The sequence below is a fragment of the Lithobates pipiens genome, unplaced genomic scaffold (assembly GCF_037356315.1).
Source record: "Lithobates pipiens isolate NorthernLeopardFrog02 unplaced genomic scaffold, aLitPip1_a1.2 Scaffold_13, whole genome shotgun sequence".
Taxonomy (NCBI): domain Eukaryota; kingdom Metazoa; phylum Chordata; class Amphibia; order Anura; family Ranidae; genus Lithobates; species Lithobates pipiens.
This window is the reverse complement of record NW_027507718.1, coordinates 267,677,947-267,704,047: the sequence shown is the minus strand read 5'-3', so window position 1 is coordinate 267,704,047 and position 26,101 is coordinate 267,677,947. Positions and strand designations below refer to the sequence as shown.

The 26,101-nt window shown below is 45.7% G+C and overlaps 1 protein-coding gene across 1 annotated transcript in view; it reads right to left on the bottom strand.

Moving 5' to 3' along the window:
• Nucleotides 1–26,101, bottom strand: part of LOC143974836 (complement C3-like) — a 332,677-nt gene that overhangs the window by 286,703 nt on the left and 19,873 nt on the right. Inside the window, exons 2-3 of the mRNA XM_077476590.1 lie at nt 13,707–13,893; nt 1,893–2,055 (exon numbers count right to left, since the gene is read on the bottom strand). Of these exons, the coding sequence (XP_077332716.1) occupies nt 1,893–2,055; nt 13,707–13,893 (350 nt within the window). The remainder of the gene's footprint in view (nt 1–1,892; nt 2,056–13,706; nt 13,894–26,101) is intronic.

Genomic DNA, 26,101 nt, shown 5'->3' with positions numbered 1-26,101 from the left:
AATTTGCTGTCCCCTCAAAACACCTCAACACACAGCCATTAATGTCTAAACCGATGGCAACAAAAGTGAGTACACCCCTAAGTGAAAATATCCAAATTGGACCCAATTAGCCATTTTCCCTCCCCGGTGTTATATGACTCATTAGTATTACAAGGTCTCAGGTGTGAATGGGGAGTAGGTGTGTTAAATTTGGCGTTATCACTGTCACTCTCTGATACTGGTCACTGGAAGGTCAACATGGCACCTCATGGAGAAGAACTCTGAGGATCTGAAAAAAAAATTGTTGCTCTACAGGCAGATGGCCTAGGCCAGTGATGGCGAACCTTGGCACCCCAGCTGTTTTGGAATTACATTTCCCATGATGCTCATGCTCTGCAGTGTAGTAGAGCATCATGGGAAATGTAGTTCCAAAACATCTGGGGTGCCAAGGTTCGCCATCACTGGCCTAGGCTATAAGAAGATTGCCAAGACCCTGAAACTGAGCTACAGCATGGTGGCCAAGACCATACAGTGGTTTAACAGGACAGGTTCCACTCAGAACAGGCCTCGCCATGGTCGACCAAAGAAGTTGAGTGCACATACTCAGCATCATATCCAGAGGTTGTCTTTGGGAAATGAACGTATGAGTGCTGCCAGCATTGCTGCAGAGGTTGAAGGGGTGGGGGTTCAGCCTGTCAGTGCTCAGATCATACGCCGCACACTACATCAAATTGGTCTGCATGGCTGTTGTCCTAGAAGGAAGATTTTTCGAAAGATGATGCACAGGAAAGCCCGCAAACAATTTGCTGAAGACAAGCAGACTAAGGACATGGATTACTGCAACCATGTCCTGCGGTCTGATGAGACCAAGATAAACCTATTTGGTTCAGATGGTGTCAAGCGTGTGTGGCAGCAACCAGGTGAGGATTACAAAGAAAAGCATGGTGGTGGGAGTATCATGGTCTGGGGCTGCATGAGTGCTGTCAACTCTGGGGAGCTACAGTTAATTGAGGGAACCATGAATGCCAACATGTACTGTGACATACTGAAGCAGAGCATGATCCTCTCCCTTCAGAGACTGGGCCACAGGGCAGTATTCCAACATGATAATGACCCCAGACACACCTCCAAGCTGACCACTACCTTGCTAAAGAAGCTGAGGGTAAAGGTGATGGACTGGCCAAGCATGTCTCCAGACTGCAAATGGAAGGTGGAGGAGCGCAAGGTCTCGGACATCCACCAGCTCCGTGATATTATCATGGAGGAGTGGAAGATGACTCCAGTGGCAACCTGTGAAGCTCTGGTGAACTCCATGCCCAAGAGGATTAAAACATTGCTGGAAAATAATGGTGGCCACACAAAATATTGACACTTTCGGCCCAATTTGGACATTTTCCCTTAGGGGTGTACTCACTTTTGCTGCCAGTGGTTTAGACATTAATGGCTGTGTGTTGAGTTATTTTGAGGGGGCAGCAAATTTACACTGTTATACAAGCTGTACACTCACTACTTTACATTGTAGCAAAGTGTCATTTCTTCAATGTTGTCACATGAAAAGATAGAATAAAATATTTACAAAAATGTGAGGGGTGTACTGACTTTTGTGAGATACTTTATATATTTGCTGGCCAGTTGCCTTGACCCATTTGATCATTTTTCCAATTGACAAAGGTTTAAAAATTCTACATTGACCAGCATAATCCTTAAACTAGCCTTTTAATCTTTAAGGACCATATGCACAGTTCGTGGGGCCTGAACTGTTGGTTTAAAAACGGTATACCCCTATGCTGAGATCTTAAGATAGCGTTTACAGCTTAATATATGAATATGAGCAGAAATCCCCTTCTTTCCATCGCTGGCCAGCTTTTTGATTATATCTTGCTTGTATGCCCTTCTTTCAGAAACCCCCTTACCATTTTGCTTTGGTGTATAAATTGTTTTGGATGTCTGGATGAAAATATGTCCTGTGTCAGGAGAAAGGAGGATGACCCTTTTCAGGGTTATTTCTTTTGAGGTGGCCTGCACAACAACATATTGCTTCTCGGTAATGTCTGAAGAGAGGAAACTTGGAGGGATCTAGGACAGACAGATAAAAAAAAAGTAATGAGACCAAGCCTAAAAAAAAAATCATGACATGTGAAGGACCTAACCCACAGTCACTTCCTCCACCCGTTAACCATAATATCTAACCCTCTCCAAATCCCCTCACAAATGACATGACAAGATTTTGGATTAAATGGCCTTGATGGCCTTTTATTAACAATTACTTTGAGATTAAATAAACAAAATTTAAAATAACTCATAACCAACTTTTTTGTACTTTTTGGGGTCTTTGAGGGGAACCCCACCCCACTGGTCACTGCGACAAACTTCTTTTTACTTTAGGCCTCCAGTCGCAAACCCCCGGACCCGGAGACGGTACTCAACTTTCGCAGTGACCCACCTTTTACCCCTTCCAGGTTAACCCCTTGTTAACCAGAAGGTACCTGATAACCCCATCCACAGATGGGTACCAACCATGTTATCCCCATACCACAGATGGGTACCAACCATGTTAACCCCATACCACAGATGGGTACCAACATGTTAAACCCCATACCACATATGGGTACCAACCATGTTAACCCCATACCACAGATGGGTACCAACCATGTTAACCCCATACCATAGATGGGTACCAAGCATGTTAACCCCATACCACAGATGGGTACCAACCATGCTAACCCCATCCCACAGATGGGTACCAACCATGTTAACCCCCATCCCACGGATGGGTACCAACCATGTTATATATGCATATAACATCCATATTCTCCTCCTTCCAAGATCCAACTGCTGCCATGGGCTGTCCGTACAGCCCCTATTATAATCAACGATACTCGGGAGGGTGGGTGGGCATCTTTTCCTCCACTGCTCAGTACTGACGTCACTCCCCTTCCTGCCTAATAATTTTCTAACCCGAGCGCCTCCCCTGCTCCGGCCACTCCCCTTTTCTTAAAGGAGACAAATTAATTATTTTCCTTACAAGCATGACTGTGCTGTCCACACCTGTCATGCCGTCCCTACGCTTATTCTTTTCTCTCCTTCTGCTCCGGGACTCTCTTTATTATTAAAAAGGAACTTAATCCATTAGTGCCATTGTCAGTGTCGGGCTCAGCAGCATGTGACCATGAGCTTATTATATCTTACACACCCAAAGGTGGTCACCCAAATTCTTTATTCTGTGAAATAGGGAATTTGTTGGGGGGTTGTGATACTGTTAAATGCTCATTGAGGTGTAGGGTACAGGAAAAGCAGTTTTACTAACTTTACTACTCCCCAGGCAGACAGCCCTTCCCTATTCTCCAGCAGTGGACTGTTTCTCAGTGTCAACCAACTGAGCACAGGGGAAAAGAGGCTGCAGAGGCCAGTCTTGCAGCACAGTGGATTCTGCAGGAGGGAAGGATCAGGTACAGAAAGTAAAAGTGCTGTTCCCAGTCCCCTAGATGTAAACAGGCTTTTACCTCTTGCACTGCAGGGACAGCCCCAGTGCAAGGGAGGATTTTTTTCTTGTCCAGAATTCAGCTTTAATGCAGCCAATTACTATTATACAATAATAAATAGTGAGCACCAGGCAAATATACCGCCAATAAAAAAAAAGGAAAAAAAGTTAAATGTATTTTTAAACACATGTAGTATTTTGTCCCACTTACATTACTGTACAAAAGTTTTAGGCAGGTGTAAAAAAATGCTGTATTAAGAATACTTTCAGAAATAGAAGAGTTAGTGGTTTATTTTTTATCAGTTCAAAAAAATGGAAAGTAAATGCACAGAATAGAAATCCAAATCAATATTTTGTGTGACCACCATTTACCTTCAAAAGAGCATCAATTCTTCTAGGTACCCTTGTACACAGTTTTTGAAGCATTTCATCAGGTAGGTTGTTCCAAACATCTTGGAGAACTAATCACAGATTTTCTGTGGATGTAGATTACCTCAAATCCTTCTGTGTATTCATGTAATCCCAGACAGACTCAAATATGTTAAAATTAGGGTTCTGCGGAGGCCAAACCACACTTACAGGACACCTTGTTCTATGTTTGGGGCCATTGTCCTGCTGCAGAATAAATTTGGGGCCTGTCACACAGCTTCCTTATGGTACAGTATAGCATGATGGATAAGTACCGTATCTGCCTGCATTTCTCAGCATTGAGGGCACTATTGATTCTGGCCAAATCTTCAACTTCATTGGCAGAAATGCAGCCCCAGACTTGCAAGGAACCTCCACCATGATTCACTGTTGCTTGAAGACCCTCATTTTTGTACCAGTCTCCAGCCCTTCATCAAACAAACTGCCTCCTACTATATCAAAAATATTACAGATTTTGACCCATCAGTCTAGAGCACATGCTGCCAGTTTTCATACACGATTTAGTCGTTTAGCCTTATTTCCACATCAGAGGTATGGCTTTTTGACACAATTCTTACATTAAAACCACTTCTGGTCAGACTTCTCTGGACAGATGGGTGTACCTGGGTACCACTGATTTCTGCTAGTTCTGTGCTGATGGCACTTCTTGATATCTTCCAATATCAAAGGGAAATAATCATGATGTGCCCTTCATCTGCTGCATTGGGTTACCTTGGCCAACCACTGCATCTAAAGCCACGTACACACGTAGTCGTCTGTCCGACGTACTTAGTCTGGCGGACTTCCCTCCAGACTGTCCGTCGGACTTTCCGAACGGGCTACTTGCCCACACACGGCACTGTTTCAGCGGACTAATACGGCGTACTAAGTCCGCCGTACTATCCGCCCTACTTTTGAAATGAACGGACTCGCCCACACACGCGGAGGAAAGTCCGCTCATTTCGAGCGTGTCTCCAGGTAGGCGGGGCCCGCGAAGGATACGCCGCTGGACCCGCCGCCTGGTATGGACTTAAAGGGGAACCCCAACGCCGAAAAAAATCGGCGTGGGGGTCCCCCCCAAAGTCCACAACAGACCCTTGCCAGAGCACGCTACCCGGCCGGCCAGGAAAGAAGGGGTGAGCGAGCGCCCCCCCCCCCCTCCTGAGCCGTACCAGGCCGCGTGCCCTCAACATGGGGGGTGCCTTGGGGAAGGGGGGCCGCGCGGCCCCCCCACCCCAAAGCACCTTGTCCCCATGTTGATGAGGACAAGGGCCTCTCCCCGACAACCCTGGCCGTTGGTTGTCGGGGTCTGCGGGCGGGGGGCTTATCGGAATCCGGGAGCCCCCTTTAATAAGGGGGCCCCCGGATACCGCCCCCCCCACCCTATGTGAATGAGTATGGGGTACAATGTACCCCTACCCATTCACCTGTAAAATAAAGTACAAAAAAAAACACAACACACAAGATAAAATAATTTATTGCACAGCTCCGGGGATCTTCCGTCTTCGGGGGTCTTCTCGCCGGACTCCTCCGCTATCTTCTTGTAGCTCTTTTACTAGCGGAGGAGCCCGGCATTCTTCTTCGTCGCCGCGGCCTCTTCTTCCGACTTCGGGGGTCTTGTCCCCCTCTTCGGTTCTTCTGCCGGGCCACCGCGCCTTCTTATAGCTCCTTTACAGGTGGTGGCCCGGTCTTCTGTCGCCGCCGCCGCCGCCGCCTTCCGTTCTTCTTCTTCTTCTCCTCCTGGAGATGTTGACTCGACATTCTCTCTGGCCGCAATGCCAGGGACACGCTGCGCTGCGAATTATATAGGGACAAGGCGCGGTGTCACATGGGTTGGTGTCACATGGTGACCCCGCCCCCTTACGATGTCACAGTCCCGGAGGATGCTGGGACTGTCGCCATGTGACATCAACCCATGTGACATCAACCCATGTGACACCGCCCCTTGTCCCTATATAAGTCGCAGCGCAGCGCATCCCTGGCATTGCGGCCGGAGAGAACGTTGAGTCAACATCTCCAGGAGAAGAAGAAGAAGAACGGAAGGCGGCGGCGACAGAAGACTGGGCCACCGCCTGTAAAAGAGCTATAAGAAGGCGCGGTGGCCCGGCAGAAGAACCGAAGAAGGGGACAAGACCCCCGAAGTCGGAAGAAGATGCCACGGCGACAAAGAAGAATGCCGGGCTCCTCCGCTAGTAAAAGAGCTACAAGAAGATAGCGGAGGAGTCCAGCGAGAAGACCCCTGAAGACGGAAGACCCCCGGAGCTGTGCAATAAATTATTTTATCTTGTGTGTTGTGTTTTTTTTTGTACTTTATTTTACAGGTGAATGGGTAGGGGTACATTGTACCCCATACTCATTCACATAGGGTGGGATTCCGATAAGCCCCCCCGCCCGCAGACCCCGACAACTAACGACCAAGGTTGTCGGGAAGAGGCCCTTGTCCTCATCAACATGTCCATTCATTTCAAAAGTACGGCGGACTTGCACACACACGGCCGGATTGTCCGCCGAAATGCGAGTCCGGCGGGAAGATTGGAGTGTAAAACTACATTCTAAGTCCGCCGTACTTTCGGGTCAAAAAAGTATGCCGGAGGCTACACACGGGGGGATTGTTTGGCGGACTTGAGTTTGCCGGACTTTTCCACCCGCTTGTTTGATCGTGTGTACGCGGCATAAGGTCCTCAACATTGCAAAATCAACAATGTCCTCAATGCTGAGAAATACAGGCCAGAAACCTATCCATCCGTGCCATCAGAGATGTGTGTGATTGGCTCCGATTTTATTCTGTAGCAGAACAATGACCTCAAACATACAGTCAAGGTTATTAATAACTATATTCAGCATAAAGAAGAACAAGAAATTCTGGAAATTATGGTTTGCCCCCCCCCGCCCCCCCCCCCCCCCATAGAGCCCTGATCTATATAACATTGAATCTGTCTGGAATTACACAAGGAGAAGGATTTGAGGCAGCCTACATCCACAGAAGATCTGTGGTTAGTTCTCCAAGATGTTTGGAACAGCCTATTTGTCAGGGTCCTTCAAAAACTGCAAGTGCACCCAGAAGAAATTAATAAATGATGCTTGTGTGACGCTAAAGAGTAGTCACACCAAATATTAATTTGATTTAGATTTTTCTTTTGTTCGCTCAATGTGTATTTTCTAAATTGATAAAAATAAACAATTTAAATATATATTTTTTAAAGCATTCTTACTTTACAGAATTTATGCATTTACACACATGCCTAAAACTTTTGCACAGTACAGTATATGTATATTTTTTTTCATTCAGTCCTAGCTAGACCCTCTCTGTTTCTTCTATGTTCTCACAGTCAGTGTTAGTACTTCACAGAGACAGGGCTTAGTAAAGTCATTGTCTTCTAAGCCCTTGTACACACGGTCAGACATTCCGATGGCAAATGTCCAATCAGACCGTGTTGTCGGATAATCCGACCGTGTGTGGGCTCCATTGAACTGTTTCCGTCGGAATATCCGACTGACAAGGTTTTAGAGCTGGGCTATAAAAATTTCCGACAACACGGTCCGATCAGAGTTTGTCCGATCGTTTGTAGAGAATTCCGATCGGACAAAGTGCCACGCATGCTCAGATCAAATTCCTAGACCAAAGCTATTGGCTACTAGCCTGAACGTAGTCCCGTCATAACAAAATAACGTCATCACGTTACGAACTATCGGATTTTCCGCCAACTTTGTCCGACCGTGTGTATGCAACACCAGTGTCGGACAAAATCCGATGGATTTTGTTGTCGGAATGTCCGACCGTGTGTACAAGGGCTTACACTTGAAAACACTGTAAAACATGTTCTGTACTGCCATTATCTGAAGTAAAATTTTGTCAGATTGAACTGTGTCTTATTAAAGAATTAAGCCGCACTGGGGTATCCATGTGCCACGCTTTGCTTGCTGGGGTGGGGGTCGGGGACACTCGCAGGGGAGGGGTGGGGGGAGCCTTCAGCTGCAGCAAGATCCCTTTTGGGGCGGCTGGGGAGGTCCCCCGTTGTCTGCCCTGCCGTGAGGGTTGGGGGGCTGGTAGGGAGGCATACTTCCCTCGTGGCTGTCCCCCCTCTGTGTCCCCCTCCGCCTCTAAGTCTCGCCGTATGGTCTGATAGTTAGCCCTAGGGGCATGTTTATTACTGAATTACCTGCTCAAGCAATATCCTAAATTCAAATCAAAAACTACGCACCAGAGAGTGAGAAGCAAGAGGCCATTGAAAAAACACTGATAAGGCTGAGACCTGGCCCTTGATAGTACACAAGGCCAGCTTAATTTCCAATCCCATTTGCAGGAATTCAAAGATCCTACCTATGACATACTTCCTGGGGTTCCAACCCCTGGATCCACACCAGGAAAGATATGCCTTCCAGACTCTATAGTAAATGACTCTGGAGGCCGGCTTCCTAGCATTAACCAAAGTAGACACTAGTGAAGGGGATACCCACGTCCTTTAGAATGTGGGTTTCAATAGCCAAACTGTTAAATGTAGCGTTTGCAAGGTAGGATGGAATACCGTCCCTGCGCGAGAAGGTCTGGCCACAATGGCAGAGTTCAAGGGACTCATACCACCATCTTTATGATCTCGGCAAACCAAGATGTTCTGGGCCACGCTGGGGCCACAAGAATCACCTCCTTTCATTCCTGCTTAATCCTGCGGACAATGCGCGGAAGTAGCAGAACCGGAGGAAACGCAAAGATCAGTGAAAACTGATCCCATGGGAAGACCAAGGCGCCTGTTCCACATGCTAGCGGATCCCTTGTCATTGACACAAAGTTGTCGACTTTGTTGTTGAATCTGGACGTGAAAAGATCCATGTCCGGAAAACCCCATCTTTGACTTATCGATAGAAAGATGTCGGGGTGAAGGGACCATTCTCCCGGAAATAATTGTTGGCGACTCAAGTGGTCCGCCTGCCAATTTTTCTATCCCTGGAATGAAAATCACTGATAGGCAAGGAATGTTGCTTTCTGCCCAAGCTAGAACATGATTCACCCCTTTTTGGGCTGCAAGAATGTTGATGGGCAAGGTCCTTTCTGACTTGGACCATTTCCCCTAGACAGAAGCTTCTTCCAGGACTGCTCCCCAGCCTAGAAGGCTGGCATCCGTTGTTACCACTTTCCAGGATACTGGTAAAAAGGATTTCCCTTTTTGGAGGTTGCTGGGTATCAACCACCAATTGAGGCTCTGACGCACCTCGGGGGATAAGCGCATTGGAAAGTCCAAAGCCTGAACCTTCTTGTTCCAGGCCAACAGAATGGCATTTTGTAGCAGTCTTGAATGAAACTGTGCATGAGGGACGGCCTCAAAGGAGGCCGCCATCTTCCCTAACAACATCATGCACAGCCGAATGGAAGGATTTCTCTTTGCTTTGACAAGTTGAATCAGTCCTTTTATGGAGCTGATTCTTGCCTGGGGTAAGAATACCTTCTTTTGTACGGTATCTATGACCAGCCCCAAGTACTGTAATCTCCTTGATGGGTTTAAGGAGGATTTTTCTAGGTTGAGTATCCAACCCAGAGATTCCAAGTAGCTTACAGCTGTGATTAAACTTTGGTTTAGACCAGAGAATGATTAATCTACTAAAAGCAGATCGTCTAAATAGGCTAGGACAGTTATGCCCTTAGCCCTTAAAGGGGTTGTACAGGTAAATGTTTTCTCACAATAATGCATTCTATGCATTAAGGTGAAAAAACATCTCACAGTGCCGGCGCCCCCAGTCCCCCCGTTTTACTTACCTGACCCCTCGAAAGTCCAGCGCTCGCCCCTGATGTCCTCTTTGCCGCTCAGAGTGGATTGAAAGCAGCGCAGCCATTGGCTCGCGCTGCTGTCTATCACATTCAATCACGCGGCACGCTCGGGGCGGGGCCACGTGATACACTGAGCGGCTATAGCCGCCGGCTGTATCACGGGAGCGTGCCTGCAGGTGCTTCTCACCATGCGAGGGAGCTCACATGAACATGAGAAGTACCTGCAGGAGGAAGCAGAGACAGCTGCCGAGGGACCCCAGAAGAGCAGGTTCGGGGCCACTCTGTGCAAAACGAGCTGCATAGTGGAGGTAAGTATAACATGTTTGTTATTTTTTTTTAAAAAATGACTTTGCAATCCCTTTAACCTGGCTAAAGGAGGTGCCAGAATCTTTGTGAACACCCGTGGTGCTGTGGCTAGACCGAATGGCAGAGCCACAAATTGAAAATTATGATTTTTTATCTCGAAGCGTAGACATTACTGATGATCGGGAAATATTGGCACGTGGAGATATGCATCCTTGATATCATTTGATGTCAAAAACTCCCCTCCTTGCAAAATGTAAACTACCGATCGGCTTGACTCCATGCGAAAGGACCGGATATTTAAGTGCCGGTTCAGATCTTTGAGATCTAGAATGGGTTTTACCTCCCCATTTGGTTTTGAATAAAACCCTGAGCCCTGTTCCTCTAAGGGAACCTCTGATATCACCTCCTGGGATAAGAGAGGATCCAGAGCTAGAAACAGAGACTTACTTTTCTCTGGATCTCTGGGAACATTTGATCTTTGAAAACAAGGAGACGGGAATTCTTGGAACTTTAGTTTGTGACCGAGAAGCTGAGGAAGCCACCCATCTGTCTTGACATTGTTCCTGCCAGATCTTTGAAAATTGCAGAAGCCTTCACCTCACACGAGCGAGCGGAGGCGCCCCTTCATGAGGAGGCTTTAGCATTCTGTTTTGTAGGCTTTCTGCCCCAAGTCCTCTTTTGGCCCTGGGGCTGCCCTTGAGGTCTTCCTCTTGAACCTGACAGTGGAGGCCATCGAGACTGCCTAGAGGCAGATGCCCCTGGCACTGGAGAGGAAGCACGCTTAAAGGAGAAATGTTTAAATGTCTTTACTGGTCAAAGAGAGCTTTTCCCATTAGAGATTCTTTGGATGTATTTATCCAGATCATCCCCAAATAACCGTCCACCATGAAAAGGGAAACTGGCCAAAAGATTCTTACACAGTGCTTTGGCTGACCAATTCTTCAGCCACAGAACTCCGCAAGTATGCACTAGTCCTAGCATAAGCTGTGAGACTTGAATGATGAATCTTTCATAGCATCCACCATAAAACATAATGCATCTGATACGCCAGCCCATTGCTGGGCCTGCTGATAAGGAAGGATCTTAAGTATCTCCACAAACTGATCCTTTATGCACTGAGACACACCAATTTCTGCAAGAACCGCCTGCGCTGCTGAACTTGCCACAGACATATTGTTCTTAAAAAGAAATTCCAACTTTTTTCCAACTTTTTATCTGTTGGATCCTTTAACATCTGCGCATTATCCACCGGACAAGTGAGATATCTGTTCACTGAGGTTATTGCAGCATCAATTGCTGGAACCACCCATTTCTTAAAGAATTCCTTCTCCATAGGATACAGTGTAGAAAACTTTCTTGGAGGCAAAAACTGTTTATCCGGGTGTTCCCTTTCCAAATATATCAGCTTTTTTAGCCATAAATAAATAGGAAAAGCATCCCCAGATGGGGGAGGCTTTAGTGATCCAAAACCAGAGGTGGGTTCATCAAAAGACTGCGCTACAGGCAGCAAAGAGTTTGAACCAACCAATTTAGTAAGGGAGTGTACAAGCAAACTGTCTTGTGACACTACTCCCTCCATATTAGGATCCTCTGAAGATGATATATTAGTATCTTCCAGATCTTTTGGAAGACCTTCCTGATACCCTGCCCCTTGCACCTCAATATGAGGGTCCTGAGCACTGGATGGGGATCTGCTACGCTTGGACCTACTATGGAGAGTGATCATAGCATCAATCTTATTTTCCAACTTAGAAATGGTAGAAGAAAAAAACCTCCTGTGTGATATATATAGGGGCTGAAGTGAACATCAGTCTCCCCTGATGGTTCAATCTGACTGGCTGCATCACTTTCAGAGGAGAATGACATTATTTTGGAAATGGATATAGGTTGTTGTAAAACAATCAAACCCCTAGAACCCTTTGAGGAGTTCCTGGTCCCTCTTTCACTTATAGCCTGAAGCACAAAGCAGAGGCACTACCAGAAGAATGCACACTGCTAGGCTATAGTCCAGCAATATAATGCTGCTATTAATGCCCAGCCTGAAGCAGTAATGTGTCAAGGGAAAATGTCTGTGTCACCAAAGCTGAAGTAATGCCACCTCTCTGCTCTTGTGTCCCTCCACAGCCAGCAGCAGCACAGTCTGCTTTTAAAAGCTTCCTCCACGTGCATCTGGTGGAGAACTCTGATGCTGTTAGCCCCACCCCCCCTGTTGTCTATGGCCCCATCCCCATTTTTTTTTAAAGAAGGGGTTTTCCCACACGAGCGGCACACTATAGGTGCCTAGCCCACAGTGCTAGCATAGTGGGGGGGTATATGAAAAAAAAAACGGTGAGCGGCCGCTGCATCTCTTTTTTTTTTTTTTTTAAGTGAATTTGGGCTTTCAAACCCTCCCGAGGGGGGGGGGAATCCCAGCATAGGGAGGCCACAGGCGGGGAGACAAGTCCCCCCCTCTTGCTTACTGGAGGATCTGCTACTTTGGCCAGAGGAAAAGGAGGAAGTGATTGCTCCTGACACAGCGCTGTTTCCAGCATGAGGCGGTGAGTGCTCAATACAGCCCCCAGTGACACATAGGCATGACATTATTTACTTAAAGGAGACATTCATAAGAAAATTCAAAGATATTTCTTATAAAACTCCACTTACCTTCCCGCCGCTGGGTTTTCTGAGGTACACCCAATCTTCACCCTTCACGGTGGGCTCCGTAACCTTCAGGAGCAGGGGAACCACCGGCCTAGTGCATCGGCTCCAGTGATGTGTGCACGCCAACTGTATCTATTGCAGGAAGCGTCATACACCTACAGCGATTTGCACAATATAGCCGACCTGCTGCAGTATAATGATGGCAAATGTTCAGCAAGTGGTTAACATACCCCTAAAATAAAGGAAAACCCTAATGTTTTGCCTCCTAAAACAATAGGCCATTTTTTATGGAAGAATTTGGGTTTGGGTTTGACAAAGAAGCAGCTTCCTTTGAAACACATTATCCTATGTGGGAGAAGGTTCTTGGCCCCCTCCAGCCTTTGTTCTTGCTGTTGGGATAACCACTAACCTCACTTCTGGTCCACGGCCAGGTGTCCTCTGTACATAAATGGCAGCCACCAGCTTGGTTGGTTTCCTGCTAGATTACAAGCTCCAGAGCAGTAACTTTTTTTCCCTTGGTCTAACCATAGTTTTTTGCCCAAAACACATCTACATGTTATGTGCATTGACCATTCCCAGCCTCTATGTCACACCAGGATTTGTTAGACCTACTGTGCTGTTAAGGCCTGGTGGAACCAGGAACTTTTTTTTATGTAACACAGCGGGGGGTTTTCGCGCTCAGCCCAATGGGTTCAACAAAAAAAAAAAAAAACTGTGTACCCAACATTATACTGCTGTAACCAAGATCTAGACAAATCTTTTGGCAGGTAAATAATTTCAATATATGTACTTTATGTGTGCCCTCTGGAGGTCAACTTTAGCAGAAATGAGAAACAAGCAGACGTATTCAAAAGCACAAAGGCAAAGTACAAAGTGTGGCAACCTTTGCAGCCAGACCTGTATATTTGATTTGGGTTGGTGATTTAAAAGGTATGAAGGCTGGAGGGTCAGCATTTTCAGACAACAGTCTGTCATGGCAGCCTTCATTTATCACTCATGACTTCTAATTTTTTTTAGTTCCAGGTCAAATACACTGGTGCCTTTCATTCTCATGTATAGAAATCCTTTACACATGACTGGTTGGCTGTAATAGACCTACTGTATTGTTGTAGTATATAAGATTTTTCATACATTGATATATGCTGTAGCCAGGAAATTGTTGGATTCATGTAAATTAACAACAGTCCTGAACATCAGCTTATCTTGAAACGTATTGACGTTGATGTCCACCGTCTGATAATTTTCACATTCATGACATTGGATGACAATTGTCTCTTCATTTCCAGCACGAAGAATATTAGGAGCCATCAAAACAAAGCTGAAAATAAATAGGAAAATGTTGATTGCACTTTCAACAGAAATATGGATGGCACACGACTTGAAGAAAAAAGGGGCTAGAACACAAAGTTGATATATTTGCACTATGTTTTTGTCTGATATGTTCAGTATTACATTGCAATGTAGTATATACAGTTGTGGTTGTGGCGGCCACGTTATTTTTCTTTTTTCAAGCTGGTGAACTTGCCAGTATCACACTTCCTATCCTAGAGTAAAGAAGCTCACTTAACTATTTGCATCTATGGAGGAGCAGCTTTGTTACTCTAGTACAGAAAGTATGTTATGACTACAGAATATCCCCCTCTCCTCACCTTCATATCATAGGGGGAGATGTTCTTTAGCACAGAGAGAAATGGGAACAATGCCAACTGATAACAATGCAGCAGAGACAAGGAGTGCAGTAAATTATCAGCTCACTGGTTTTCTGGCAGGATCAACAGTTTTTATCAAAGAAATATAAAAAAAAGCCTTCAATGATCTTGACAGACCAGAGAGGAGCATATATGAGAAGTACATCGATAGGGTTTACATTCACTTTAAGCTTTTTAGCTCTTGTAAGGATGTTGGATCGATTAGTTAAAGCGGAGTTCCACCCAAAAGTGGAACCTCCACTCATCTGCTTCTTTCCTCTGGTGCCACATTTGGCACCTTTCAGGGGGGAGGGGGGAAAGGGTACCTGTTTTTGACAGGTCCCCTTCCCCACGTCCGGGAGACTCTGCTTTGGTGCTGTCAATTGGAAGTTCAGCCCCCCCATCCTCCTTCCTCCACTGCCGGGCCAGTTAGAAAGCACAGTAGGGAACCCCTACCATGAATGGCGGCAGCAGCAGCACCGAGAGCGGATCCAAAAATCATGTCTCCAATAAAAAATTAATTATTAAAAATAATTAAGCTTACCAGTTAAATTATTTATGATATTAATTGCTCTATGCAGATATTCCTTTAAGCCGGCCATAGGCGATGCCATTTTCTTTCCTATAAACCACGGGTCGCAGGAAAGAAAATCTCTTGATTCTTCCATCAACACTGTTTCCAGCCAGAAGAATTCCCAGTGATTATTTCTAGCAGCTATAGATGTTGGTCCCAAGTTGGTCGATCAGCCAATCAATCGATCAACTTGTGTACAAAGAGCCTGCCCATATATGGTTTTAATCTCGGCTGATCCCTGCAGAACCGGATGAGATTCAAACCATCTATTGGCGGTTTTAGGCACAATAGAATTGTGTGAAAGTATGGACTATGAAACTAGAAAAATAAATCAAGATTTATTTCACAATTAAGTCACTTAACAAACACAAATCACAGTAGTAATGATAGGGTGACACATACACCAAAGTTATATTCACAACAAATTACCTCAATTTACCCCACTAAAACATATGTATTTACCTGGGAACTAGATTAAATCAAATAATCTCCTCTCATAGATACCATAACCAATTATAAACAAACCTAGCAGACAATAATTTGCGTTTGACAGATTACAGCCATTATTTCCCTGCAGAAAGAATAAGGACCCAAATCTGTCCATGGGTTGTGCCAATACGGCAAAATGAAAAGAAAATAAGGAAAAAAATGTATCTGACCTTAGAGGTTATAATTTTGTGAGTATACTATCAAATGAACACAGAAAAAATCATTGAAACTGTAATATTAAATTTAACAGGCACAAATCATCTAAATAATAGCACACTGTTCGTTACCCTCAAAAGCAGATGAAATGGGTCGCTTGAAATGAATAGAAAGGGCCTCAAAATGGCTACCAATGGGTGGAGCTTGATCAAGCAAGATGGAGTCTGTCTTTCAGAATGAAGTTGATCTCAGAATGAACTTCAATATGGAGACCCCGCAATGATGATTAATGGTGATCCACCAGTCTCTCTCAGCACCTCTATATATCTTCCCAAAAATGATTTAACCAAGTGATCCTCCTAGAGGGTGTAGTTTGTAATATTTACTCACACCTAATTGGAGGGTGCTATTACCAATTAGCTATTTGTTTGTACAATCAAAAACTTAAAGCGTTTGTAAACCTAAAAAAAATTATAATAATAATGTGTCCCGTCCCTGTAAAGAATTTTATACAGCACAGTGCTTGTGCTGTGTCATTTGGTTCCCTGTAACACCTGAAATACCTGGCTGATCCTGCCAGTTTGTACCCTCCCCTTTGTAAACTGGCCATGGTTCATCATGGCTGCTGAGCCCTGGCACTGTGGTCAGTTTACGTGCCTCCGTCATCCGCTGCTATCTGCAGCTCTCCTCTGTCTCCCTCTGTCCTCCTCCCCCCATCATCCACGGCTATCTGCAGCTCTCCTCTTTCTCCCTCTGTCCTCCTCCCCCCCCCCTCATCCGCTGCTATCTGCAGCTCTCCTCTGTCTCCCTCTGTCCTCCTCCCCCCGTCATCCGCTGCCATCTGCAGCTCTCCTCTGTCTCCCTCTGTCCTCCTCCCCCCTCCCCTCCCTGTCGCTCCTGTGTCAGTACCTGCCCCTGCCCCTCTTGCTGCTGTAATAACAATAATCTTATATAATCCTGCTTGTTCTTAATGACAAGTGCTCTTGTCTCTGTTTATGACTCCTGACTAGGTGTCATATGACGTCCATCAGGATAAACCGCGGGGGCGCTCAGCACGGCGATTGATGGTGTGGTGTGCCACTCTGACACACCGCATCTCCGATCTAGGTAAAGAGCCTATGACGTAGGCTCTTTACCATGTGATGAGCTGTGTCCGATCACAGCGCATTCCATGATAACCAGGAAGTGCCGTTTATTGGCTTTTCCTCTACTCACCCTGACAAGACGCGTATAGAGGAGAGCAGATTGGCGGCTCTCCTGACAGGGGTGGTCTGCGCTGATAATCAGTGCATTGATTATCGGTGTAGACCCATCGAGGATGTCCACTAGAGCCCATCAGGGATGCCAATCAGTGCTAATCTGTACCCATCAGTGATGCCTATCAGTGCTGCCTATCAGTGCCATCTATCATTGCCATCAGCACCACACAACAGTGCCCATCAGTGCCACTCATCAGTGCCGCCTATAAGTTTCCACCAGTGCCACATATGAGTGCCCATCAGTGCTACATATGAGTGCCCATCAGTGCCATCAGTTCTGCTTATCAGTGCCGCCTATCAGTGCTCATTAGTGCCACCTCATTAGTGCCCATCAGTGCAGCATCATCAGTGATCATCAGTGAAGGAGAAAAGTTATTTATTTAAAAAGTTGTATAACAGAAACAAAGAAAAACCTTTTATTTTTATTTTCGGTCTTTTTTTATTTGTAGCGCAAAAAATAAAAACCCAGTGGTGATCAAATACCACCAAAAGAAAGCTCTATTTGTGGGGGAAAAAATGATAAAAATTTTGTTTGGGTACAGTGTTGCATAACCGCGCAATTGTCAGAAAAAATCTGAGAGCGCTGAAACCTGAAAATTGCACTGGGCAGGAAGGCAGTGAAAATGCCCTGTATTGAAGTGGTTAAGGCAGAGTTCCAGTCATTTTTCAGTTTATTAAGAGTCAGCAGCAACAAAAAGTGTAGCTGCTCACTTTTAATAAACAGACACGCACCTGTTCCATAGTCCAGAAATGTGGCCACCCGAAGCCTCGCTCCTCTCCTCCTCCTTCTCTCCATGGCGCCATCATTGCTACTGTGAGCACCCGGCGTGACAGCTTGTGGCTTCAAAGCCGGGCATGCACTGTGCAGTCACTCTGCAATCCCCTAGTGGCCAGCCAATATTCTGTGACCTGTGATGTGTTGCAGAGAGGGAGGGCATATCTCCCAACATTTTGAGATGGGAATGAGGGACATCTAATAGCAAATGTATGTAGGCAAAGGACATGCCCTCTGCCACACCCCCTTAAAGGAGAATTAACCCCAAAAAAGGTTAATTTATTTCACAAGGGCTTTTTTTATCACTACTATTTCTGTATATTGGCTTTTAAAATTTACAAATGCAGCAATTCAGAATTTGGATGAAAGGTTTAGCACTGGGAAACCCTTTTTGAAAGATAAATAGTGCATTTTACATACAACTATATAGATCAGACCAAAATGAGGAACAAAAGAGGAGGAAAGAGGGACAGAGGGACTTTTCTCCAAATCAGGAACAGTCCCTCGAAATCAGGGACAGTTGGGAGCTATGGGAGGGGCCGCCTAGGTGGAAAGGAGGTGTCGCCTAGGCTGCAAGTAGATTGAAGGAGGAAGTGGGACAGGAAGTACCTGTCAAAAGCATGTGGCATGTAAGGGGGCAAGGAGTGCTTGAAGTGGAATTTCCACTTTTGGTTGGAACTCTGCTTTAAGAAACAAGCAGGATTATATAAGCTAATATGAGTGGGTTACCACTTTAACCACTAGCTGACCAGTCGCCATCGTTGTACTGTGACAAATTGCCATGGCTTAAAATAGCCGTAGCAGGCGATGTGCCGCGATGTCCGCCAGGCACCCGTGATCGCTCCTGAGAGAGAGGGAATGGGGCATCTGTCAATGTAAACAGACATATCTCTATTCTGCCAGGGAGAGGAGAGAGATCTGCTGTTTCTAGTGATTAGAAACAGTAATGTCTGTCTACTCCCAGCCACTACATCCCCCCACAGTTATAAACACCTTCCTAGGACCCACTTAACCCCTTGATCGCCTCCTAGTGTTAACCCCCTTCCCTGTCAGTGACATTTATACAGTAATCAGTGGCTTTTTTTAGCTCTGATCACTGTATGAATGTCAGTGGTCCCAAAAAAAGTGTCAAAAGTGTCCAATCTGTCCGCCGCAATATTGCAGTCCCGCTAAAAATCGCAGATCGCCGCCATTACTATTAAAAAAAATGTAGATTTTTTTTTTACCAAAAATATGTAGAACAATACATATTGGCCTAAATTGAAAAATACATTTGTTTTTGTTTTTTTTCAATTTTGGGATATTTATCACAGCAAAAAGTAAAAAATATATATATTTTTTTTAATTGTTGTTCTTTTTTTGTTTATAGCGCAAAAAATAAAAACCACGGGGTGATCAAATACCACCAAAATAAAGCTCTATTTGTGGGGAAAAAAGGATGTAAATTTTGTTTGGGTACAGCGTCGCACGACCACGCAATTGTTAGTTAAAGCGACACAGTGCCATATCATAAAAAATGGCCTGTCATTAAGGGGGCAAATTCTTCCGGGGGGCTGAAATGGTTAACTTGACCAGCAGATGGCACTCTGAGACTAGCAATCCCCAGTCTGGATTCAATCTTAAAGGGGTTGTAAAGGTAAATGTTTTTTCACCTTAATGCATTCTATGCATTAAGGTGAAAAAACATCTGACAATGCCGCCCCCCCCAGCCCTCCCGTTTTACTTACCTTACCACTCGAAAGTCCCACGCTCGCCCCCGACTTCCTCTTCACCACTCAGCCTGGCCGCTGATTGGCTGGAGTGGATGGATTGAAGGCAGCGCAGCCATTGGCTAGCGCTGCTGTCAATCACATCCAATGACGTGGTGTGGCGGGGCGGGGCCGTGTGATACAGCGAGCAGCTATAGCCGCCGGCTGTATCACGGGATACACCATGCGAGGGAGCTCGCATGAACGTGAGAAGTACCTGCGGGAAGAAGCAGAGACAGCTGCCGAGGGACCCCAGAAGAGCAGGTTCGGGGCCACTCTGTGCAAAACGAGCTGCACAGTGGAGGTAAGTATAACAAGTTTGTTATTTTAAGAAAAAAAATAAAAATACCTTTACAATCCCTTTAAAGGATAAACCAATTTTATCCCTAGATTGATTTAACAATGTTATTTTTTTTAAATGGTATATCAATATAGTATATCCATCCAAGAGGCTGGTGGCATTATTTGTGATTATATATTTTTGGTATAATTATAAGTATCTGAAACATGAAACCTTGGTTAACGGGATGGAACTTTTTTATAAAGTGATCCACAATAAAATATAAATACTTCCTAAAATATTTTTTACACACTTTAACTACTTGCCGACTGCCTTCTGCAGATATATACCTGTACGTTGCTTGCGCCCGCGGGCGATCAGATTAGTTTCAGAACCGATCAATCTACAGGTCCAGGCCAATGATTTCTGGCCTGGGCCTGGACCTGCTGATCGGTTCTGGCGAATGACAGACTGTCCTCTACCTGTGTAATGTAAACACAGGTAGAGGAATTGATGTCATCTCCCCTTCTGGAGCCATTTTCTGTTCCGGCATGCGGGGAGAAGACATCTACAGTGAGTATACCAAGCACTACACTGACACCAGGACACTTATGCCGTGTACACATGATCGAATTGTCACCACAGTATGCCTGACAATTCGATCGTGTGTGGGCTCCAGCGGACTTTTTCATCGTAAAGTCCGGCGGACTTAGAAAGTAGTTTTGACTCAAAATTTGTCCTAGTCCGGCGGACTAAGAATGATGCATGCTCTGAAGCAAGTACGAGAAGGAAGCTATTGGCTACTGGCTATTTAACTTCCCTTTTCTAGTCCCGTCATACGTGCTGTATGTCGTCGCGTTAGAAATCGCCAGACTTTCGGAGCGTCTGTGTGTGGCCAAGTCCGTTCCTTATAAAGTCCGGTGGATTGTTTGCAGGATTGGTTGCCGGATCAATTCCACCGGACAATTCAATCATGCATAAGGCACACTTTTAACCCTCTGATGGCACCCTGATTGCCCCCAGTTAACCCTTTCACTCCCTGTCACAGTGTCACCAAGTGCAGTTTTCAGATTTTTCACTGATCACTGTATGGCCCCTTTCACACATAGGGACCGTATGTCCATATTTCATCCATCTGTTTTCAGATGAAATACGGACATACATGCATCCCTATGGGATAGCGGGTGTCATTGGATGATATCATCTGTCTCTGCAGACGGAGGAAAATCATGTTTTTCTATCTATTTCTATGCAGAGCGGATCAGATGAACATGGATAGACGGTCCGTGTTCATCCGATCCCCCATAGAGGAGAGCAGAGATGTGACAGGGTGGTCCCTGCACAGTATGCAGGGACCGCCCTGTCATCTGCCGGCTCAGCGGGGATAAAAGGAGCGATCCCCGCTGAGCAAGTGGATGTTCACGGGGCGGAACATCACGGATCCGTCCCATGTGAAAGGGGCCTGTTGGTGTTAACCCTTTCAACCTCCTTTTCACAGTGTCACTAGTATAGTGTACAGATTATTTTTTTCTGATCACTGTGTTAGTGTCACGGGTGAGGCTAGTTAGCTAGTTAGAGTCAGTGTCAGTCTTGTATAGCATCAGGGGGGTACCCACCATATATTCCCTAATAAAGGTTTAATCCCTTTATCACCCCCCCCCCCCCCAGTTAATCTTTTCACTCCCTGTCACTGTGTCATTAGTATAGTGTACAGATCTCTTTTCTGATCACTGTATTATTGTCACGGTGACATCAGTTAAGTGTTAGCATCAGATTTGAACCCTTTGATTGCCAGTAACACTAACACACACACACACACACTATAAACTGTATCTCCATATCTCCATTACTAGTATAGTGTCTGAAAGGATCAATATCTTTGAACAGAGCAGAACTATTCTAGCGTCCCCAATAGTATAGTGTTCCCAAAGACACAGCATAAGAAGGATCAGCCCAGACACCTGCCAGCACCTGCGTTTAGCCCCTCTGCCCAACCCACTCAAGTGCAATATCAATACAAAACTGCAGCATTAGCAGAGTCATGCCTGATCCCTGCTAGCACTAACAGTTAATTTTTTTGTAGCAGTCTCTGACAACCAGGTGCTTTTTTACCTGTATGTCGTGCTAGCTGTACCTGTAAATTTAGTGGGTAAAATGTCAAAAGAAAGGTACACTAGTGAAGAGTCCTACAGGATACTGAGCATGACAGATGAGAACGCAGGGGAAGCCTCACTGGCTGAAACACAATCTGAGTGATTCAGGCTCACTATACGAACCTGTAGAGAGCAGCGGCACCCTGACAGATAGCTCTGATGACGGAGTAGAGGTCCCTGCTAAGGTCAGGTGTACCCGACCCCGTTCTTCTGTTGCTGAGGTGCAACAAACGCATGGTTCTTGTATGCAGCAGAGAGCCAGTACTAGTGCCTCTCAACCTTCTGGTGAACTGGCAATCACCAGAAGGCTGTACATCCTGGTCATAGACAAACCAACACTGCAGTAACACTTGGTAATGTGGCGAGTCCCATAAGTGCAGTTCAAGCTGGTGTGGTGGCTAGCACAAGTAGTGTCCTGCAGCCACCAAGAATTCGAACACAGGCCCGTAGAGCCCATAGTGCCCTTCCTGATGCGCTTGCAAATCCTGATAGGCAGCCCATCACTTCTGCAGCGCCCGTACTTCCCCCATTTACTGGCCAAGGCTGGAAACAGCCGATTTTACTTCCCTTGACATTCATGAGCTATTTTTCACTGACAATCTGTACAGATCTATTGTGGACCAAAGCAATTTATATGCTGGTCAATTTATCGCCACAAATCAAAATCTGACCTTTGACAGAGAATTTGGCTGGAAACCTATAACGGTTCCCGAATTAAAGACATTTCTCGGCCTATCCCTCCTCATGGACATTACTAAAAAGAGTGAGGTGCAGTCATATTGGTCCACTGACCCAATTCACCATATGCCCGCATTCTCTGCTGCCATGGCCAGGAATCGATAAGAGCAAATCTTGCGGTTCATGCACTTCAACGACAATGAACTCTGTCGTCCTTGAGGTGACCCTGAATATGATCAGCTCCACAAAATTTGGCCCCTCTTAACCACTTCAATCAATTTGCAGCCTTGTTTATCCCCGATCAAGGTATCTGCATTGATGAGTCCCTGATCAAGTTTTCTGGCTGCCTTGTGCTCAGTTTCTCACCAGCAAGCATGCCAAATATGGGGTCAAGATGTATAAGCTCTGTGGCAGGTCAACAAGCTATATATTTAGTTTCCTGGTTTATGAGGGAAAAGATTGAAGCGTGGAGCCCTCCCCCAACTGCTCAAACTACATAGGGAGCAGCGGAAATATTGTTTTGGACTTAGTGTTACCCTTGTTTGGTACCATTTATACATGGACAATTTTTATACAAGTGGGCCACTTTTTAGACACCTCTTTCAATTACAAAATGGCAAATACTGCACTGTGAGATCTAATCGTCGGGGCTTCCCCCAGCGACTTGTAAATGCTCCACTTAGACAAATTTCAAGGGCGACTGGTGTTTGAGAAGCCCCTCTGTATCCAGACATACAACATTAAAATGGGAGGGGTGGATTTCAACAACCAAATGAAGGCGCCCTACTTATTTGCCCGTAAGACCAGACGCTGGTACATAAAAAAAGTGTCTGTATACTTATTCCATTTGGCTCTGTTCAATGCTTATGCACTATACAAAGCGCCTGGATAAACTGGATCCTTCCTAAAATTCCAGGAAGAGATCATCACAGCCCTTCTGTTTCTAGAAGGTGCTGTGGCTCATTTTCCCAATCCAAATGCAGTGAGCCTCTCTGTATGAGAGGCATTTTCCAGATGTCCTCCCTGGTACCCCTACTCAACAAGCACCTCAAAGAAGATGTTGTGTCTGTAGAAAATGCAGACACCTGCTATTATTGTCCCTTCTGTCCTGACCAACCTGGTCTCTGCATCGGGCACTGTTTCCGTCGCTACCACACATTAGTGGAGTATTAGCATAGGGTAGATCACGACACAGTTTTAGGGAACATATTCACACAGGGTCTCAAAAGATGGCTATCACATTTTGAGAGACACTAAGCTGGAACGTTCAAAGTTATAATAAAAGTGTAAAAAAAAAGAAGAAGAAAAACGATTTATATATATATATATATATATATATATATATATATATATATATATATATATAAAAGCCCAAAATAGTTGTAGTTTTATTGTTGTTCTCTCTCTCTATTGTTCTGCTCTGTTTTACTGTATTTTATGCTATACTGCAATGTTTTATTGTTACTGTCTTTTATCGTGTTTGCTTTGCAGGTATATCATTCTACTGTTATACTGTACTGTTACTGTGTTTTATTTTTTACAATTTTTTTCTTTTCAGGTATGCCATTCAGCTGCTGCACTGATTTATTTATCTTGACAGGAACAGAGTTTGCTCTCACAATATGTACATTTGTGACTCCAGCGCTGTAGGAGGTGATTTCACCACCACAGTTAAAAAAAAGTGCATATATGAAGCATAGGGGCAGGGGTGGACATGCTTCGGAATATATTTTTATTTACTTTTCTTGGCATAGATAAAACATCAAGGGTGTGGGGGGTGTGGCCTGGACATGCAGCTGTGAGGATGTGTCTCTTCCCTGTTCCACTTCCATCGCAACACATACAATAGCGCACCGGAGACCCTGAGCCTGAAAACGGCTCAGGACATGTCCCAACGTCGGCAGAACACAAACCAGGACCCGGGGGCTCACAAAACGAAACAGAGGCAGCTGGATTCGTACCTGTGTGGGACCTGAGGCAAGGCACCTGAAAAATACAAGATGGCGTCGGCCGGGAAGAGTGCACAGACACAGCCTGCACAGCCAGCAGCCTCACCGCAGCCTGCATCTCCACAATTATCCTACTCTGCACCCCCGGATCCATAGCTTCCAGAGCAGGGGGATCTGATATAGCATACTTCATGGAAGATGGGGACATTAAAAGGCACATCTGGTCACTAACCCATTAGAGAAGACCTAGAAAGGTTCACATCCAGGGTGGAAAAAGCCTTTAAGGAAGATATTGCTCAGCTCAAAGAGGACACTACACACTTGGGAAACAGGGTAGAGACACTAGAGCAAAGGCTGGATGAAACCCTTCCCACCAGATCAGAACTGCAAATGCGTTGTGTAGCACAGGATCACAAGCTAGAAGCACTGTTGTCACAGTTAGACGACTTTGAAAATCGCAGCACGCATGCAAACAACCACACCCGGCCTGCCTGAAACCACAGCCTCCGAAGACATAATCCCATCTTTAGTTGTGATATTAAGGGAAATACTGGAGATCCCTAATACAGTGCCCGTTAAAATTGATCGCGCTCACCGAGCTCTGAGACCCCCCTCTCAAGACGCAGATAACCCCACAGATGTCATATGAAAATTGCACAAATACACCTTTAAGTAGCGTATCACGCAAAAGATGCGCAATAAACCCTTTTTTGATTTTGCTGGTGCACACCTCTTCTTATACCAGGACATTTCAAGGCACACCCTCCTGCAACGCAGGGCCCTTAAACCAGTGCTGGCAGCTCTACAAGAAGCAGGCCTACCCTACTGCAGGGGTTTTCCATTTTATCTACAAACAACTAAAGATGGTCGCTCAGTAACTCTACACACGAAAGATGATCTCCCACACTTTCTTTCAGCACTGGGTCTGGGCCCAGTGGATTTCCCGGACTGGCGCAGAGATGTAGCAATCGTGGGTTTTTCAGCCACTAGACCCCCTCAACCCTGGATGCAGATGCCACAAACATGCAACAGGAGACGCAGTGGCCACCGCCAAGAGAGAGTTTCATCGCTTGGCCCCTCGGCCCTGAGAGACTGATGACCCACACCGGACTCTAACTTTGCCAAACCACCCAAATTGACAATTTGGGACCAACTTGAACCCCCGATACCTGCATCCCAGTCGAGACAGAAGCCAGACACTCACATTGGACCCCCCCCCCCAATAATACTGGCTTTGGGGTGGAAACAAGATTGCTTAAAAAGATTGACAAGAGCCCGCGATGGGAACATTTTGATCAAGCTTGGACCTTGCCCCTAGGGGCCTAGTCCCCTTTAGCCTGGACCCCATAGGTGGCACCTAACCCCCTGAACCCCCCCACTTTGGTACCCATGCCTGGACTCCCGGTGCCCCAAAACACTTCTCCAGAGGTGGCTGTGGAGCAGACCCCCCCCCCCCCCACCTTCCCCCTTTTTCTTTTTTGTATTTGCCTCCATGCTGGCCCACGACCTCCACGTATTGATCCCATTTGAGATAACAGGCGCAGTCCAGGTGGGTCCCCCATATCAGTTGTGCCCCCATATCAGGGGTGCCCCCAGGCCTCGGCCTCCAGTTATTTCTGACAGTTTGTTGGTTTTTTGCAACAGTTTACTTTAACACTGTGATTGATGTTAATGTTTACTTCTTTCCTTCCCATCCTTTCCTTCTTCTCTGGTCTTCTCTTTCACTCGCCTCCTCATCAGATGGAATCTATGCAGACTGCCACAGCCCGTACTGGAC